General features: G+C 39.9%; 1 protein-coding gene across 1 annotated transcript; it reads right to left on the bottom strand.

The window, feature by feature from the left end:
* Nucleotides 1-2,144: 2,144 nt before the first annotated feature.
* Nucleotides 2,145-17,879, bottom strand: drgx (dorsal root ganglia homeobox). The gene is made up of 6 exons (XM_086122117.1): nucleotides 17,682-17,879; nucleotides 17,134-17,234; nucleotides 16,171-16,272; nucleotides 6,615-6,787; nucleotides 4,978-5,090; nucleotides 2,145-4,900 (listed from the first exon to the last, which is right to left on the bottom strand). Exons 1-6 carry the CDS (start codon nucleotides 17,737-17,739, stop codon nucleotides 4,551-4,553), a joined length of 897 nt encoding a protein of 298 aa, XP_085978243.1. The 5' UTR covers nucleotides 17,740-17,879; the 3' UTR covers nucleotides 2,145-4,550.
* Nucleotides 17,880-18,864: the final 985 nt, after the last annotated feature.

Genomic DNA, 18,864 nt, shown 5'->3' on the forward strand with positions numbered 1-18,864 from the left:
TCAAAATAGGACATTCAAGAATTACAAACATGCACACAAGGCACAAAATGTGAGAAAGATTTGGTTTTTGGGTGAGATTTCGGGATGCTCGTTTAATTGCATTGTAACCTTTTACAGCCAAGTGAACTTAATTTGAAAACATTTTTGATGGGTTCAATGTGTTTATACTTTTGGCCCAACTTGCTGTTTTCTAATAAGAATCCAACCAGCAAAGTTCAGTTAGAATTGGTATTCCAACAGTCCTCTTCAACACGTCGGCCATATTTTGACATCCTCAGCCTTAACACTGCACCTAACAATTGATAAACAAGACCTCACTATCAAGATGCTTCAAACGGGGAGGTGGCGACTGTGCTTAGCATGTCAGAATGTTAACAGCAGGTCACAGCAAAAACACTGGAAGAGTCACAAAAAGGCATCTATCTAATTCATCTTTTTTTCCTCCCATAAAACATTTTGTTTTGAGATCACTGACAATGTTCTGTTGTGTTCTTTAAAGTTAATCCGGATGTTAACTTCCCCCCCCCCCCCAAAAAAAGACACACATGTACAATACAGTGTCTATTTTTATCATATGTTCTTTAGCTTTATTTAATTGACATAGAAGGACTATTCATGGTATTACCTTTTAATATAAAATATAATAATAAATTAAGAGCACATTTAATATTCTTATCATTCTATATGATTATAATACATATTAGTGATATGTTATGAAATATTGTTATAACACATTAATATACAGTCTATACACCTATATATCATAAAATCATATTTCTATTATATTTATATTTTGTGTGTGTGTGTGTGTGTGTGTGTTTCCTTAACCTAATGTGTGCTATTTGGAGGCAGAAGAGTCCTGCACACTAGTTCTCTCTAGTGGAAAAATTCCAATCAAAGACCCCAATCTTCATATTTCTTAGTCCAAGTGTACATTTCATCTGATTTTGTTGCAAATGTTTTCAGTTTGATCATTGATCTCAAATGTTGACTGGGAGGCCCTCAGCTTGCTGAGTAAGAAGAAATGAGCTAGAGTGGCACACGGCCCACCTGCACATTAGTGGCTGCAGCATTAAAATCTGCTTCGTTTGGAATACCACAATTCAGAGATGATCTTAATTGATCCTAATTGATTGGGTTATTGATCAGGTCTGGTGCAGGAATTAAAAGCAGACATGGTAATATAGAGCGGGTAGTTTCTAGCCCCTGAGATGGACTCTGCATCATGAACTGTACTGTCAGTTCGGGTGATGCGTGTGTGTGTGTGTGTGTGTGTGTGTGTGTGTGTGTGTGTGTGTGTGTGTGTGTGTGTGTGTGTGCGCGTGTGTGTGTGTGTGGTTTCAGAACACATTTGACCACATGTCTGCAAAAATATTTCATTACTGCAACAAAAGGCCATTAACTGCAATGTAAGAGCTTCTATCAGCCACATTCTTCCCATGTTTGTCTGCTTTTCTGGCTCCTCTCCAACTAATTTGATATAACAATGCAACACACAACGACTTGTACAATCATCAATGATGCCACATGCTGCCGCTGAATGTCAACACCAACTTGACTTCTTTATGAAATATTAAAGCCGGGAATTACGGGCAGAACTTAATGATGATCGGAGTCATTACAACTCCAGCACGCTTTGTTTTGGCTTGTAATGGTTCAATTCCACAGCAACTGTATTCAATTTTTGGGAAGCCGTAATGTGTTTTTCTACATCTTTTGTGAGAATGGAATTGGATTGCGATGTACAGATTGGTGCTTTTTTTTTAACCATTTGTTTCAGGATATTAGCTGCCATGCCACTCTCCATGACTTTTTTTAAAAACCATTTCTATCAGGATAGTAGCCGCCATAATGCGTGTGTGTGTGTGTGTGTGTATATGTAAATATATATTATGCTCAGTAATTTATCATTTGCATTTTTTCTTCACTTAGTATTATTGTGGTTATTTATTTATATAATTTTGATTTATAGTCATAGAAGTATGACAAACACATGCACAAATTTGTATCTCTCCTTTGACTTGAATATTCTTCTTTTTTTTTTTTAAAGAAAAGCAATTAGAGACGACCCACCGACCGGCTTGATTGGTCGATGCATTTGAAACCTGCACACAGATGCGCCGTCGCCATGTACAATGTGACAACACTTTTGACGTGAGCTCTCTTCCCCTTGTCTCAGCAGGGTGTCACTTCATCAATTATTGAAGCTCTACTTCACGGTAATACATAATTTCTCATCAATTATTCACGATAATGTGTGTGCAGTTGACTTAATTGTGTTATTGACTTATCAAAAGTCATTTCCTGAAAATCCTCCAGGATGGGGATCTGTTCCATCACGGGGAGGGAGGAAGTGATCAAATCATCATAATAATTAATACAGTAGACATCGGCTGTTATGTGAGGTCATCTTGTTCAAGTGGACCACGAATACGCTGAGATGATCACATTTAATGGGCTTTATTAAGAGGCAAGAAGAAGATTCCTCCAAGTAAATGAATGATAAACATCGGGTGCGATGCTCTGCGGGCTTTCAAGATGAGCTGCTAAATAATGGATAAGAACAGATGGCTGCAGTGAGAGCAACATGAGCGCCTACATGTTAAATTGTTTTCAAGAACATGTCACAACGGCAGCCGAGCTGTGTTGGCTGTCTGTCGGTCATCGCGCTAACAAAAGAGAGAGACACCCGGGCTGCTTTTCACTTCCCCTCGACTGGCACGTGGACACAGTTCCGCTGATGACGGCTGATTGGATATTACTGTCTTTGATTAAAGTGCACGTTCACTTCAAGATCAACGATGATTGATTTGTGGAAATACACACACACACACACAAAAAGGCAGCAAAAACGCTGCCGTGAAGTTACTCTTTACATGCATCAACATTTACAATAAGTAAGCATGGGCCCACTGAAGTGGCATATTCACATTATCCATTGGCTATTCCTGGAAGTAACACATGGGGTGAATATAAAAAGTCTACACACCCCTGTTTGACTGCCAGATTTTTGTGACATTATAAAAAGCAGACAAGATTAATGATTTCAAAATGTTTTTTCACCATTGATGCAACTTGCAATACAACCTCTGCTTAAGTTAATTTTAAAAAAGAAATCTTTGAGCGCAAAGTCATATGAACGACTCGGTTGTTGTGTACACTCCCTCTTAACTATCGCTGTGGTTGTGTTCAGAATTCAATTCAAACTCAAATGAGAGACAGCTCACTTTTTCTTCAGCTGGACCAAGGAAGGACCTTTAGTCAACCTTTAGTGAAGTGAATTATTGTGAATTATTATTAATTGCAAATAACAATTCGTATTTGCACAAAACCTTCAGACTTCCACTAGAAAGCGTCAACATTTTCCGCAAACTTCACATCAGAACTTCACGTGGGTTCATCACATCGTAAACACAACCACATTCCCAGTTCAAAGAGGGTGCGCATACTTGTGCAACCACATTCTCCAAGTTCTTTATTTTTACTGCTCTCGAAAAAAGAATAATAATTTGAGCTGTACAGGCCATGCACATTAATGGTGGAAAGAATTCTTTAAGGATTTATCTTGGTCTTTTTTTTTTGGGGGGGGGGGGAAACAAATGGCATTTGAACAGGGGTGTGTAGACTTTTTATATCTACTGTACAGTTAACCCCCAAATGATTCATACACGTATACATTTTTATTCAATCAATTAGATATTGGCTATTTATATTTTAGCTGGGAAAGACACCAGAAAGTGGTAAAAGGCTGTAAGATGATTTTTTTCCCCCCTAATTCTACCAGAATGCACTTTGTCAATACCTGCATAAGGAGTGTTTAGGTCTTAATAATGTTCTCGCTCAAGGCTTCCCGCCAAAGTAAAACCCAGCAAATGTAGCTTGAAACTCCACGTACAAATAAATACTGATAAAGAATTAAATGAGTCAATTCAAAAAATGAAATGAAGATTATAGTCTCAAAGTGACTCAAATAATATTTTAGGTCGTCTGACGGCTGTCCGCAAAACCGTTTCGTTTCCCAAACCGGTAATTGAAAATCCTTTCTGTAGATTATTCCAGAAATTTATCCGGAAACATGAAATGGTGCAGCTAATTGTGCTTGAAATGTCAATGAAAAATACCGGTAGTAGCTTTTGTTTTTCTAAAAATGATTCATATGCCGTATGCTATCGATTTTGGTGAAACTGAGAATATTCTATTCCACTTTACATTTCGAACACTGAATGCGCATGCAACAAGAGAAAGGGTATGAATAATAATCATCATTGTAACAATCGGATGTCATTTACAAGCCCATTTTCAACACTTTACCTCAAAATGTGTCCAGCGTTTGAATCATCTCGGACTTAACTGCATTGGTCCATCAAAGAGTGCAGCAAAACGGATCCCAATGTGTGTGCATTCGTGAGGTCAACAAGTTCCCCCGTATGTTTGTCACAAACGGTAATATCAATTCTTCAAAAGAGTCCAATAAATAGTTAGATCTCGTGCACGCTCCATTGCTGCGCTTCGACGAGCCCTCAGCTGTCACTCGGGTGTTGTCCACACACTCACTTCTTCTCCACGCCGTCCTTGTTGGAGCAATGAGGGTGCTTCTCCGGGACGCTCCCCATCAGCTTCGAGGTCAGGTTGGGGCTGGAGGCGTCCCCGCCTCTCGTCCCGCCTGCTTCCGCCTGCGCCGGAGCACCCGCGGGGGGCCTCACCATGCCCGCCCCGGACGCCGAGGCGGCGGCGGCGGTGCCGCCGAGCAGGTTGGCCGACTGCAGCACGGCCTCGGAGTGCTCGCGGGCCTTCATGCGGAGGGCGGCCACGCTGGCTGTCCGGTTGCCCTGGCAACCGTAGGGAGGCAGGAAGGACAAGCCCATGGGGTCCGAAACGCAGCAGGAACACAAAGCGTTACCTGAAAGGCAAACGCGTTCAACATTGTGGAATGCTGACGATCGGAATTTCGATGATCGTTGTTGTGATGAGGATCACCTTTCAAAGTGGCGACCTGAGAGAGCGCCTGAGCATAAGTGGCGGAGTTGAGGAGGGTCCCTGGTAGACACGATGGAAAGAAGGGACCACCGGGACCCACCGGCCTGTTCATACTGCCCAAAACAAAGAATCTCCAGGTAACACACACTTTCATATGCATACTCGGTGAAATACTTTACATGCAAAAAAATGTGTCTTATGTTGTTGTTTCTCAACTTCATTATTAATGTGAAGTGTCCGATTACATCCATCCAGCATCCATTTTCTAGTCTCACTGGCATTTGGTAGCTGAGACTTCAGTAGAGACCGAGCCGACTCAGTCCACCTCGAATACCACCACTGTCAAGTCACGATTATAGAAAACATTCAAATCAAATAAAAATGCCGTACACTGTACAAGGATGAAAAATGCGTGGAAGTGACAAATGGACCAAGCGGTGCCCGTCGTGTGCCCTCCTTTTTTTTTGGTCTTTTGTTTTTCACATAGTTTAACTAGAAAGCCATTTGTAAGAAGGGGAGCCAGTGTTTGGTTTTTTTTCGGGTGGTTGTTTGCTGGATTTGAATTTGAAAGAAAGTGTCACATTGTTCATTTAGTGTCAGTTGCAATGGTCAGAATTACGGATTCTGAAGGGTTTGGGAAAATTATATTGACATGGCGGCACATCAAGGTTGAAATCTGATTAGACGAGGAAAAAAAAAAGTCAAGCACACATGCATACTGGAAGCGGTGGAGCGTCGTGAAATGCGACGAAACAAAGACAATAAATGTATACAATTTCATGAAACAAGAGAATTTATGTTGTAAATGTATGCCAGTGATTCTGAGAGTGTTTAGGGGTCAGAAGAAAAGACCTCGCTGGCCTGGATAACTAACTATGTCGTTTCATCGACGCCAATGTTCACACACAGACATGAAAGAGTTGACTGTTGAACCCTTTCGAAATCTGTTGCTCACCAAAACAGCAACAGCAAGGCAAATAAAGGAAATTAATACTTTGCACAGTATTAAAGATGAGATGATTCGGTGAATGTTCGACCTTTAACAACAGTAGCGTTCTGTCGACTTTGTACAATGTAGTGGACATCCACATCGCTGTGCCGGGGGGGAGATGCAGGAAATATTTGTTCAGGCTGCCTTTGCTCTTGCCATTTTACTCCATTTCTCCATGAGTCATTTTTATTTTTTTAAATTTGACCTGTACTGAACATTGTCATGTCACCGGAATGTTGTTTGAGGTGATCAAACAAACGCGGCCTCCGTCTAAATAGGCAGCTGTCCCCATCTGCAGTTGAGTAAATAAATTCCCCCTTTCCATTTTTTTTTTCTGAAATATGGTCTATATAAAAGAGCGACCAGCTAAAAATATAATGCAGCGACTACTAGTGAACTCATTTTGTATAGATCATCCACTGACAACTAATTACATTTTAGTGCAGAGCGAAGACGTTTTCCTAAACAAAGCGACTTTACAGTCATTTCCCAGTTTAATAATGCATGACGCTACAAGAGAAAATGCTTGTATATGCAGGATGTGGATCAAGCGTACAATTTGGTGTTGATCCAGTTTGATTCCGTGCTTAAATGCGACGGGTTTAAAGGCAACGTCGGGCTTTTGATCGCGTTGTTCTGATCTCACCTCTGTTGCATGTCCAGCGGTTCTTTGTGCTTCCTGCTGGGCTCCACCGGCGACTGAGAGTTGATGCCGCGTGCCGGAGGAGCGGCCTCGCTCAGGTGCTCTTTGCCTCCTTCTGAGTCCGTGCTTCCTCGTTCCGTCTTCCTCCACTTGGCCCGCCGGTTTTGAAACCAAACCTGCAGTGACACAATCAATGACTTTCTGATCATGTAAAGACTTAAAACGACTGTTACTGTACAACGCGTCCACAGGGGTGGGTAACTTATGACCCGTGGATCCGATTAGACCCCGCCAGCTTTTGATCCAACACACCAATATATATATATATATTTTAAAGGAATTATTCAGTCACTGCCTAACAGTTACAACATGACTAGAAAACATATTGCTTACAGTATATGCTATTCGGGTTTTGAATTAAATTACGTTGTAAATATAGTATGTATGTATATATATACTGTATATATATTTTTTTTTATTTAATATATGTATGTATGCCAAATGAGTAGTCTGTCACATATACGTAATGTTGTACGCCAAATATAATATTTATAGTTTATTATGTGAGTAGGTATGTCCAATATAGGCAGTTTAGTGTGGTATCTGAGTAAGTCATATCAAAGCTATTTAGTCCATTGTACAAATGGGTCAAGTATAGGCAATGTGGTGTGGCGTATGTTAAATATAAATAATACTTTGGATGGTACAACAAGTATGTCAAATATCAATTTGATAGTGGACTAATTAGTCAAGATCAACATACACAAAAAAATAAACGACATTTTTTGGCTCATGTTAGCATGTAATGGGCACATGGTGGATGTTCACCGAGCAACATGATTCAGTTAGAAAGATGGCTGTGCACTGTGTGACAAGTATTTGTCAAATATGTCATTTGTTGTCGTAGCTGTTTGAGTTTAGTGTGTCACATTCGTCACGTCTGTCAAATTGCAGCAGCATGCGCAGTCAAGATGCAAAAGTTGTAGCCAGCACGTGTGAGAACAAGTAGTGGCGGTATCTTTATCGAATGAAGGTCATAGCCTATAAGAACATTTAATTGAGCCATTTTTCATTATCATATTTTAATGACTTCCCACTGACAGTTGTGCAGCCCGAGAGAGGCGGCCATGAAGTCGTTTATTTGCCCATTTAGGGATTGTTTGACAACATCACATTCGATTAGGAGCACATTCGAGCGGGCATTAATCATGCCGTGCCAATGAATGGAGGTTACCTCTCCATTGTGTCATGTCAACAAGGCCGAGCAAACATGCAGACGGGACAACAATTCAGCCGACAGACTTATCTCACCCCTGCACCTTCCTGCTACAAGTCAAGCCCCCCACCCCCCACCCAATGCGAATCGCACACCCCCACCGCCACCACCTCTCTCAATGGCCTATAATTGCTCCATTCATCTCCATTTGCAGCGTGCTCTTAATGCAGGGGAGTCCCATTGACACTCAACAAAAAACGGGAGGAAGGATGGAAGGAGGGTGGGGGGGACAACACTGGACCAGAAATGACATTTATTTCCCAATAATAATGCAACTTTAATATCCCTGGTCGCACAGATTGAATAATACCCAGTCAGCAAAATTGGTCTGGCCCAGCTCTGGGGCAGACACGGCACGTACACTCGGCCCACATACCTCAATGAATGACGGTCCTGCAGTGGGCCGCATTCGGCCCAGATCTGAGCCGCATTGTAAAACCATATCTGGCCCTACTCCGGCCCGACGCTGGACCAGAACAGGTTCCTGATATCAGCCTGAATTCAACCTCAACTAAGCCACATCTTTCATGAGCCATATTTGACCCACATTAAAAAAAAAGTCTCAAAAACGACTGTGATAAAAATATATGTTTATTGTCATAATTTGTGAACCTCACATATAACTCCACATACACTGGAAAAATGCACTTTTCTTTATTTAACAGATTGGAGATGCAGCTTACTCTTGAACAGTATTTTTCTGTCCATCAAATTGTTGCGCTCTTCATGTCCTCTTGTCTTCTCCTGTCTCCATGACATCTTTGAAGTGAACGATGAGCCGTTTTTAGCCGAGAAAAACGACCATGTATAGCAAGGCGTTTTTAGCCAAAAAAAACGACCATGTGAAGTAAGGCGTTTTTCGACGAAAAAAACAACCATGAATAGTAAGGTGTTTTTAGCCCAAAAAAACGACCATGTGTCGTTAGGCGTTTTGAGCCGTAAAAAACGACCATTATAGGAAGGTGTTTTTAGCCGAAAAAAAAGACCATGTATAGTAAGGCGTTTTTGGCAGAAAAAAAACCCCCATTTATAGTAAGGCGTTTTTAAACGTAAAAAATGACCATGTATAGTAAGGCGTTTTTAGATGAAAAAAACCAAACATGTATAGTAAGGCGTTTTTAGATAAAAAAAAACAACCATGTATAGTAAGGCGTTTTTAGCCGAAAAAACAACCATGTATAATAAGGCATTTTTAGCCCCAAAAAAACGACAATGCATTGTAAGGAATTTTTTGCGTCAAAAACGACCATGTATAGTAAGGCGTTTTTAGCCGAAAAAACGACCAGTATAGTAAGGCATTTTTAGGCGAAAAAACGACCATGTATATATAGTAAGGCGTTTATAGCCGAAAAAAAATGACCATGTATATTAAGGCGTTTTTAGCCCAAAAAAAATGACCATGTAAAGTAAGGTAATTTTAGCCGGAAAAAAAAGACCATGTATAGTAAGGCGTATTTGGCCGAAAAAAGCGACCATGTATAGTAAGGCGTTTTAAGCCGAAAAAAGCGACCATGTATAGTAAGGCGTTTTTAGCCGAAAAAAGCGACCATGTATAGTAAGGCGTTTTTAGACGAAAAAACGAACATGTATAGAAAGGCGTTTTTAGACGAAAAAACGACCATGTATAGAAAGGCGTTTGTAGACGGAAAAAAAACGACCATGTACGGTATAGTAAGGCGTTTTTAGCCCAAAAAAAAAACGACCATGTATAGTAAGGCGTTTTTATCCGAAAAAAACGACCATGTATAGTAAGGCGTTTTTAGCCGAAAAAACGGCCATGTACAGGAAGGCGTTTTTAGATGAAAAAAAAAAGACCATGTATAGTAAGGCGTTTTTAGCCAAAAAAACGACAGTGTATAGTAATGCATTTTTATCCGAAAAAACGACCATGTATAGTAAGGCGTTTTTAGCCGAAAAAAAAGACCATCTTTAGTAAGGCGTTTTTAGCCGAAAAAAATACCATGTATTGTAAGGCGTTTTTAGACTAAAAAAACGACCATGTATAGTAAGGCGTTTTTAGCCGAAAGAACGTCCATGTATAGTAAGGCGTTTTTAGACAACAAAAAAAAGACCATGTATAGTAAGGCGTTTTTAGCAGAAAAAAACGACCATGTATAGGAAGGCGTTTTTAGCGGGAAAAAAACACCATGTACAGTAAGGCTTTTTTAGCCGAAAACAACTACCATGTATTGTAAGGCGTTTTTAGACAAAAAAAAGACCATGTATAGTAAGGCATTTTTAGCCGAAAAAAAAGACCATGTATAGTAAGGCATTTTTAGCCGAAAAAAAACACCATGTACAGTAAGGTGTTTTTAGACGAAAAAAACGACCATGTATAGTAAGGCGTTTTTAGCTGGGAAAAAAACGACCATGTACAGTAAGGAGTTTTTAGCCGAAAAAAAAGACCATGTATAGTAAGGCGTTTTTAGCTGAAAAAAACCCGACCATGTATAATAAGGCGTTTTTAGACGAAAAAAACGACCATGAATAGTAAGGTGTTTTGAGCCGAAAAAAACGACCATGAATAGTAAGGCGTTTTGAGCCGAAAAAAACGACCATGAATAGTAGGGTGTTTTTAGCCGAAAAAAAACGACCATGTATAGTAAGGCGTTTTTAGACAAAAACAAAGACCATGTACAATAAGGCGTTTTTAGCCGAAAAAAACGACCATGTAGAGTAAGGTGTTTTTATCCGAAAAAAACGACCATGTATAGTAAGGCGTTTTTAGCCGAAAAAACGGCCATGTACAGGAAGGCGTTTTTAGATGAAAAAAAAAAGACCATGTATAGTAAGGCGTTTTTAGCCAAAAAAACGACAGTGTATAGTAAGGCGTTTTTAGCCAAAAAAACGACAGTGTATAGTAATGCATTTTTATCCGAAAAAACGACCATGTATAGTAAGGCGTTTTTAGCCGAAAAAAAAGACCATCTTTAGTAAGGCGTTTTTAGCCGAAAAAAATACCATGTATTGTAAGGCGTTTTTAGACTAAAAAAACGACCATGTATAGTAAGGCGTTTTTAGCCGAAAGAACGCCCATGTATAGTAAGGCGTTTTTAGACAACAAAAAAAAGACCATGTATAGTAAGGCGTTTTTAGCAGAAAAAAACGACCATGTATAGGAAGGCGTTTTTAGCGGGAAAAAAACACCATGTACAGTAAGGCTTTTTTAGCCGAAAACAACTACCATGTATTGTAAGGCGTTTTTAGACAAAAAAAAGACCATGTATAGTAAGGCATTTTTAGCCGAAAAAAAAGACCATGTATAGTAAGGCATTTTTAGCCGAAAAAAAACACCATGTACAGTAAGGTGTTTTTAGACGAAAAAAACGACCATGTATAGTAAGGCGTTTTTAGCTGGGAAAAAAACGACCATGTACAGTAAGGAGTTTTTAGCCGAAAAAAAAGACCATGTATAGTAAGGCGTTTTTAGACAAAAAAAACGACCATGTATAGTAAGGCGTTTTTAGCTGAAAAAAAACCGACCATGTATAATAAGGCGTTTTTAGACGAAAAAAACGACCATGAATAGTAAGGTGTTTTGAGCCGAAAAAAACGACCATGAATAGTAAGGCGTTTTGAGCCGAAAAAAACGACCATGAATAGTAGGGTGTTTTTAGCCGAAAAAAAACGACCATGTATAGTAAGGCGTTTTTAGACAAAAACAAAGACCATGTACAATAAGGCGTTTTTAGCGGAAAAAAAACGACCATGTAGAGTAAGGTGTTTTTAGCCGAAAAAAACGACCATGAATACTAAGGCGTTTTTAGCCGAGAAAAAAGGACCATGAATACTAAGGCGTTTTTAGCCGAAAAAAAACGACCATGTATAGTAAGGCGTTTTTAGACGAAAAAAACGACCATGTATAGTAAGGCGTTTTTAGCCGAAAGAACGCCCATGTATAGTAAGGTGTTTTTAGACAACAAAAAAAAGACCATGTATAGTAAGGCGTTTTTAGCAGAAAAAAACGACCATGTATAGGAAGGCGTTTTTAGCGGGAAAAAAACACCATGTACAGTAAGGCTTTTTTAGCCGAAAACAACTACCATGTATTGTAAGGCGTTTTTAGACAAAAAAAAGACCATGCATAGAAGGCGTTTTTAGCCGAAAAAAAACGACCATGTATAGCAAGGCGTTTTTAGCCGAAAAAAACGACCATGTACAGTAAGGCGTTTTTAGACGAAAAAAAACGACCATGTATAGTAAGGCGTTTTTAACTGAAAAAAAAGACCATGTATAGTAAGGCGTTTTTAGATGAAAAAACGACCATGTATAGTAAGGCGTTTTTAGCCGAAAAAAACGACCATGTGTAGTAAGGCGTTTTTAGACAAAAGAAATGACCATGTATAGTCAGGCGCTTTTAGCCGAAAAAAACGACCATGTATAGTCAGGCGTTTTAATCCGAAAAAAACGACCATGTATAGTAAGGCATTTTTAGACGAAAAAAACGACCATGTATAGTAAGGCGTTTTTAGATGAAAAAAACGACCATGTATAGTAAGGCGTTTTTAGACGAAAAAAATGACCATCTATAGTAAGGCGTTTTTAGATGAAAAAAAACGACCATGTATAGGAAGGCGTTTTTAGCCGAAAATTCGACCATGTATAGTAAGGCGTTTTTAGCCGAAAAAACGACCATGTGTAGTAAGGCGTTTTTAGACAAAAGAAATGACCATGTATAGTCAGGCGTTTTTAGCCGAAAAAAACGACCATGTATAGTCAGGCGTTTTAATCCGAAAAAAACGACCATGTATAGTAAGGCATTTTTAGACGAAAAAAACGACCATCTATAGTAAGGCGTTTTTAGATGAAAAAAAACGACCATGTATAGGAAGGCGTTTTTAGCCGAAAATTCGACCATGCACTAAATATCTCACACTAAGTGACAGACACACCCATTTTTCATGCTTCACACTTTTAAAAAAAATGTACTTACGTGTATTGGAGCGACAGCACTCGGCGTCGATTTGCGGAGGACAGTGGAAGCTAAAAACGCCTTACTATACATGGTCGTTTTTTTTGTCTAAAAACGCCTTACTATTCATGGTCGTTTTTTTCGGCCAAAAACGCCTTACTTTACGTGGTCATTTTTTTGGGCTAAAAACGCCTTACTATACATGGTCGTTTTTTTTGGCTAAAAACGCCTTCCTATACATGGTCGGTTTTATTTCGGCTAAAAACGCCTTACTACACATGGTCGTTTTTATTCAGCTAAAAACGCCTTACTATATACATGGTCGGGTTTTTTTGGGCGAAAAACGCCTTACTAGATACATGGTCATTTTTTTTGGGCTAAAAACGCCTTTCTATACGTGGCCGGTTTTTTTCAGCTAAAAACACCGTACCTTATGTGGTCATTTTTTTTCGTCTAAAAACGCCTTTCTATACACGGTCGTTTTTTTTCGGCTAAAAACACCTTACTATACATGGTCGTTTTTTTTGTCGAAAAACGCCTTACTATACATGGTCGTTTTTTTTCGTCTAAAAACGCCTTACTATACATGGTCGTTTTTTTTTCTCGTCTAAAAACACCTTACTATACATGGCCGGGGATGGGGGGGGGGGGGGTCAGCTTAAAACGCCTTACTATAGTGTGTATATGGTTGGGGTTTTTTTCGGCAAAAAAAACCTTACTACACATGGTCGTTTTTGTCGGCTAAAAACGCCTTCTTATACGTGGTCGTTTTTTTCGGCTAAAAACACCTTACTATACACGGTCGTTTTTTTTCGCCTAAAAATGCCTTACGATACATGGTCGTTTTTTCCGGCTAAAAACGCCTGACTATACATGATCGTTTTTTGCGGCTAAAAACGCCTGACTATACCTGGTCATTTTTTTCGTCTAAAAACACCTTACTCTACATGGTCAGTTTTATTTCGGCTAAAAACGCCGTACTACACATGGTCATTTTTTTCGGCTAAAAACGCCTTACTATATACATGGTCGGGGGTTTTTTCAGCTAAAAACGCCTTACTATACATGGTCGTTTTTTTTGGCTAAAAACGCCTTAAGATAAGATATCCTTTATTTGTCCCACACTGGGGAAAACTATACATGGTCGTTTTTTTCGGCTAAAAACACCTTACTATACATGGTCGGGGTTTTTTTTGTTAAAACGCCTTACTATTCATGGTCGTTTTTTTCGTCGAAAAACGCCTTACTATTCAAGGTCGCTTTTTTCGGCTAAAAACGCCTTACTATACATGGTCGTTTTTTTCGGCTAAAAACGCCTTACTATATATGGTCATTTTTTTCGGCTAAAAACGCTTTGCTATACATGGTCCTTTTTTACGGCTAAAAACGCCTGACTATACATGGTCGTTTTTTTTCCGGCTAAAAACGCCTTACTACACATGGTCGTTTTTTTCGGCTAAAAACTCCTTACTATATACATGGTCGTTTTTTTTTTGGGCTAAAAACGCCTTACTTGATACATGGTCGTTTTTTTTCGGCTAAAAACACCGTACTATACGTGGTCAGTTTCTTTTCGTCTAAAAACGCCTTTCTATACATGGTCGGTTTTTTTCGGCTAAAAACACCTTACTATACATGGCCAGGGGGGGGGGGGGGGTTCGGCTAAAAACGCCTTACTATATACATGGTCGTTTTTTCGGCTAAAAACCCCTTACTATACATGTTCGTTTCTTTTCGTCTAAAAACGGCTTACGAGACATGGTCTTTTTTGGGCTAAAAACGCCTGACTATGCGTGGTCGTTTTTTTGGGGCTAAAAACACCTTACTATACGTCTTTTTTTTTTTTTTAGCTAAAAACGCCTTACTATACATGGTCGGTTTTATTTAGGCTAAAAACGCCTTACTACACATGGTGGTTTTTTTCGGCTAAAAACTCCTTACTATATACATGGTCGTTTTTTTTTTGGGCTAAAAACGCCTTACTTGATACATGGTCGTTTTTTTTCGGCTAAAAACACCGTACTATACGTGGTCAGTTTCTTTTCGTCTAAAAACGCCTTTCTATACATGGTCGGTTTTTTTCGGCTAAAAACACCTTACTATACATGGCCAGGGGGGGGGGGGGTTCGGCTAAAAACGCCTTACTATACTGTATATATGGTCGTTGTTTTTTTTCAGCTAAAAACACCTTACTACACATCGTCGTTTTTGTCGGCTAAAAACGCCTTATTATACCATTGTAAATTTCCCCAGTGTGGGACAAATTAAGGATATCTTAATGATCGTTTTTTTTTGGCTAAAAACGCCTTACTATACATCACTGAATTTTAAGTAATTGGTCTTGAAAAATATAGTAATGCACTTTATGATTAAACAAGATTTATAAAGAAAGGAAGTTTTAAACCATTTACACGTGCATATAAAATCTAAATGTAATCCCTGCCTACACCTTACAAACTAAGGAGAGTGCTATTGAATGTGTAAATGTGAGAGTGCTATTGATAGCGTCTGCTGTCATGGGTCTGTCTCAGTGACGGACTGAGGCTGCTGTTGTCTTCTTCTCTGGTCAAAACAGTGTCCACTAGCGGATACTCAATGAATTGCACCTTATTAAAAATATTAATTCTGTGTCTTTTATGCATTTTTTTAATTTTTAAATTATTCTGCGGGCCTGATTGAACCTCGCGTGCGTGTGTGTGCGTGTGCGGGTGCGTGTGTGTGTGTGTGTGTGTGTGTGTGTGTGTGTGTGTGAGTGATGAATGGAATTCCGCATCGGTGTGCAATTGTAAAACAAGGCTGTGTGTTGAAAAAATAAATCTGAAACTGCATTTAAGGGTGGCTCAATACTGGCTGGCCATATACGGGCCAGGGCTGTAAATTGATTTCTGGCCCAAATACTTCACTCCACAACTGGCCCTCATCTGGTTTGCCAGAGTCAAGCCAGTGCCTCCTTTGCCACTCTTGGGCCGTGTTCGGCCCACATGCATTATGCCAGTGCCGACTCAAGGCCAGCTGTGCCAGCTTAATGCCGAATCCGGTCCAGATGCCTCTGCTGACTGGGTAGCAATGTGTTATCGGATTAGGGGGAATAATTTGTTGACGTGTCCTGATTTACAACGCTGGATTCCATTATCGGACCTGAAGCTAAATGGGATGAACCCAACCATTATGTCTCTTGCAATTACATGCAAAAACCAGGAAGTGACATAACGTGATCGTTTTTTTGCATGCTGACGTTTGTCTTGGAAATGGACACACACTTGACAAATTACCCAACAACATTAAGGCCGCTGATCATGCATGATGAATCAAAGTTAGGTCCCTTATTAAATTAGAGGGTTGATAACGACACAGTGGAAGCCGAGACCCACCTGCACCCTGGCCTCGGTCAGGTTGATCTTCATGGCCAGCTCCTCGCGCGTGAACACGTCTGGGTAGTGAGTCTGGGCAAAGACCGCCTCCAAGGCTTCCAGCTTCCAGAGCACAATTACACACACACACACACACACACGTCACAATCAGTAGTACATAATTTAAATGTATAATAATTAATATTAATATGAATGCATACACATTTATCTATCAACAGGAAGCATGCTTACATTTTAAAATAAAAAGCCACTCAGAAAAAATAAGTGCAATGCAAAAGAAACATGTGAAAATATGGTACATATCATTTTCACATTATTTTGAATAAATACAATTTATGTATGATGAATACAATTCATGTATGCATGCTATTATTGATTTGTGTTAATAAAATCAATATTTAAGGTTTTTACCTAATATCTACACATCTATATTTAACATAGACACAGTTTACATACTATAAATGCATGCATGTTTCACACACACACACACACACACACACACACACACACACAATATATATATATTGTATATAAATGAAGCTTTATATATAATGAAGCTTTTTACTTCCGCACTTAACGCATAGAAAGCAACTTTCTGCCAAGTTTGGAATTATTGGCATGATTATTATCTTAAATATGATTCCCCACCCCCACCATGATTTTCTTTTTGAACAACTGCACCACAAATACAATGCAAGCAATGATACTTGACGATGTGCACATTTGTGAAAACACAACACCACGTCCTCAACAAGATGAAGAAAACAAAGCGAAAGACGAAGCAAAAACATATTTCAATAACAATAACCAAATCATGAAATGAAACGACAAATAATGTCATTCAAATAAACAGTAAGGTTGGAATTTTATAATAAGAAAATAGTGTATATGTATACATTCCCCGAAGGTTTGCGGGGTGAACAGATGAATGCGGTGTATGTCCAGTTTGAATATGTGCAATACCTGTTGCAAAGTGAACGTGGTCCTGTTTCTCCGCTGTTTCCTACGAAGGAAGCCATCGTCAAAGTCAGCTGGGGCGTGGTTTGCAAAAGTGCTCGAATTCACTGAAAAGTTACATTCCATACGTTTAGTCACTTTGTAAATCACATGCTTGTGTTTTAAATGTCCGTTTTGGAAATTAAAGAAAAGAAATCACAAGAATTTGCACTGATTTATTTTCTTTTCGAGGAAAATATAGATTCTAAGTGCAACATCTGCAACAGCAAACATTGCTCGATTGATTTTGGCCTTTATTTACATGATGAAACTTTGACGTTGTTTTGGAGTCTGAGGGGAGTCATGAAGGACTTTGAAACCAAAGTCAGCATCACAACATCCGTGCCTGGGAAAAATCCTCTTTCATTTTCTATTTCGCCAGAGCGCAAACCATGCACAACAAAAACGTAACAGGAACAAGGAAAGAAAGTCACACCAGTGCACTAAATATCTCACACTAAGTGACAGACACACCCATTTTTCATGCTTCACACTTTTAAAAAAAATGTACTTACGTGTATTGGAGCGACAGCACTCGGCGTCGATTTGCGGAGGACAGTGGAAGTAAAACATCCTGCCAAGAGTTTTACTTTACAATCGAACAAGCAAGAACAGTCCCTGCTCCGATCGCAACACGCACGACATGGACGTCAAAGTTGGGAAGTGGGCTGCGGGAGCATCCTTTCAAAACTGCACTGTTTGTGCGCGTGCGTACAGTGTGTGTGCGTGATAGAGAAGGAGGTGCTGCTCTGGAGGGAAGAAAGGTTGGACTCTGACTGGGAGGTTCCACTTGCCCCCCCCCCTCCTCTCTCTCTCTTTCTGACACACACGCGCACACACAGTAATGAACACACACACACACTTCGGGGAGTATCCATGATGTCAACCTTTTCGAGGCATTAAATGACCTCCGGGGGCGTGCTAAAATGATGACAGATAATGAAAGCAAATTGTTACAAATCTAGATGTTATTTTACATTTGCTTGGCGGATCGCATATGGCCCACGGGCCGTGGGTAGCAGACCGCGGGAAGGTTTTCATCTGGTGTCGCACAATCTCACGGCTAATTGCTCCTAATCGGATTATGTTTGTCTCGCTCACCCTTTCTTGCGTGTGTATGTGTGTGTATGTGTGTGTGTGTGCGTGCGTGTGTGTGTGTGTGTGAGCCAAAGTGCAGAACACGCTTATTCCCAAACCATAAACACGCGCACATGCCAACGGAACTTTTTGATTTCGTTCATATATTAAAAAAGAAAAAAAAGCAGCGAGTTTTTGGGGTGTTAATTGCACGTCGGGGGTGTGTTAAGGGTCCACTTTACAAGGGTTTGCGCTTCCGCAACACTCGCAAGGCCAAATTTTTGATTTTGTTCACAGCAAGGGGTCTCGCGATTTATTAGGCGGGCCGAGATGAATGACGTGCTGCGGGAGCCTTTCAATTAGTTTTAAAGCACATGCGGGACGACGCCCGCGCGCCTTTTGCGAGGTGCTCGCAAAATGAGGCTGCAGAAATTTCCAAGAGGAGCGCAAAGCACATAAAGTGCACCAAATCCCTTCTAATGGCGCGTAATTGGTTCTGTAATATCATTACAGGCGGATAATGGCCAGTTACACGGCCCCGCGCTATTAAGGCTTTCCCCGGCGTGCGGCGTTTATGTTATTAAAGGGGGAATATAATGATATTTTAGTTATTAAATGCGC

This window comes from Hippocampus guttulatus, chromosome 10, assembly GCF_054856545.1.
Source record: "Hippocampus guttulatus isolate MCC_2025c chromosome 10, RoL_Hgut_1.0, whole genome shotgun sequence".
Taxonomy (NCBI): Eukaryota; Metazoa; Chordata; class Actinopteri; order Syngnathiformes; family Syngnathidae; genus Hippocampus; species Hippocampus guttulatus.

Bases quoted from the DNA above. Each gene is read 5' to 3' on its own strand.
- drgx (XM_086122117.1), bottom strand. From the start codon at position 17,739: ATGTTTTACTTCCACTGTCCTCCGCAAATCGACGCCGAGTGCTGTCGC. The intron at 17,235-17,681 runs GTAAGTACATTT...GTAACTTTTCAG, and splicing joins GTGCTGTCGCTCCAATACAC to TGAATTCGAGCACTTTTGCA. The intron at 4,901-4,977 runs GTGATCCTCATC...TTTGCCTTTCAG, and splicing joins TCAGGTCGCCACTTTGAAAG to GTAACGCTTTGTGTTCCTGC.